Raw genomic sequence first — 934 nt, 5'->3', positions numbered from 1 at the left:
GGCGGCTCCTACCTCCTGCAGGGCCTGAAGGCCATCGGGGACCGGGACGTCGTTTTCCACAAGGGGCTGCACAACGTGAGCACAGGGATGGGGATGTGGCGGGTGGGCACAGGGGTGACACGGGGGCATGAGTTCAGCTGGTCCCTGCTTGTTCCCTGCAGCTGAAGAGCTACAGCCATGACCTGGGCAAGGAGCCGCGGCGGGTTCCCCGGCGTCGCCAGGTGGCGCCCGAGGCCGAGACCCCCCATCGCTCTGCCCGCAACGTCCGGCTCTTCCTGTGCCACTTCTGCCAGGACTTCTTGGAGAGCTGCTACAACCGCCTGATGCTGCAGGTCAAGGTGAGGGGCTAGTGGGGCTGTAAGCCCCTCCCTGGGCTGCAGGACCCTCACTGAGCCCCTTCTGCCACCCCCCAGGACCAGCTGGTGCGGGAGAAGGCTCAGCAGCACGACGAGACCTACTACTTGTGGGCCACTGCCTTCTTCATGGCCTTCAACCGCCGCCGTGGATTCCGCCCGGAGCTGGTGTCGGAGACCGTGGGCGTCCGTGCCTTCCACTTCATTGAGCAGAACCTCACCACTTACTATGAGATGGCACAGATGGACAAGAAGGAGGCAACAACTTGGGCCCACAGGTGGGGGCTGGGACCCCTCCAGGGGCCAGGGACCCCCCAAAACTGCAGACACCCCCCTGACACTGCCTGTCCCCAGGATGCACCTGGCCTTGAAGGCATACCAGGAGCTGCTGCGGACAGTGCAGGAGATGGACCGGTCCCCTGAGCAGGCTGTGCGGGACAGCAGCCAGGTCATCAAGAGTGAGTCCCTTTGTTCCTCCCTGGGGGAGAGCTCACCCCAACCGCCCCTCTGGCTGACCCTCTCGTTCCCAGGCAACATCTTTTACCTGATGGAATACCGGGAGCTCTTCCTCGCGCTCTTCC

The 934-nt window shown here is 64.1% G+C and overlaps 1 protein-coding gene across 1 annotated transcript in view; it reads left to right on the top strand.

The window, feature by feature from the left end:
- TIMELESS (timeless circadian clock) overlaps positions 1–934 on the top strand; it is a gene marked incomplete at its 5' end in the record, with an annotated part of 5,331 nt that overhangs the window by 1,008 nt on the left and 3,389 nt on the right. Inside the window, 5 exons of the mRNA XM_010007927.1 lie at positions 3–75; positions 162–338; positions 414–631; positions 708–811; positions 884–933. Of these exons, the coding sequence (XP_010006229.1) occupies positions 3–75; positions 162–338; positions 414–631; positions 708–811; positions 884–933 (622 nt within the window). The remainder of the gene's footprint in view (positions 1–2; positions 76–161; positions 339–413; positions 632–707; positions 812–883; position 934) is intronic.

The sequence above is a fragment of the Chaetura pelagica genome, unplaced genomic scaffold, assembly GCF_000747805.2.
Source record: "Chaetura pelagica isolate M959 unplaced genomic scaffold, ChaPel_1.0 scaffold1970, whole genome shotgun sequence".
Classification (NCBI taxonomy): Eukaryota; Metazoa; Chordata; class Aves; order Apodiformes; family Apodidae; genus Chaetura; species Chaetura pelagica.
The sequence above is the reverse complement of the archived record's forward strand: the minus strand, read 5'-3'. Positions and strand labels throughout refer to the sequence as shown.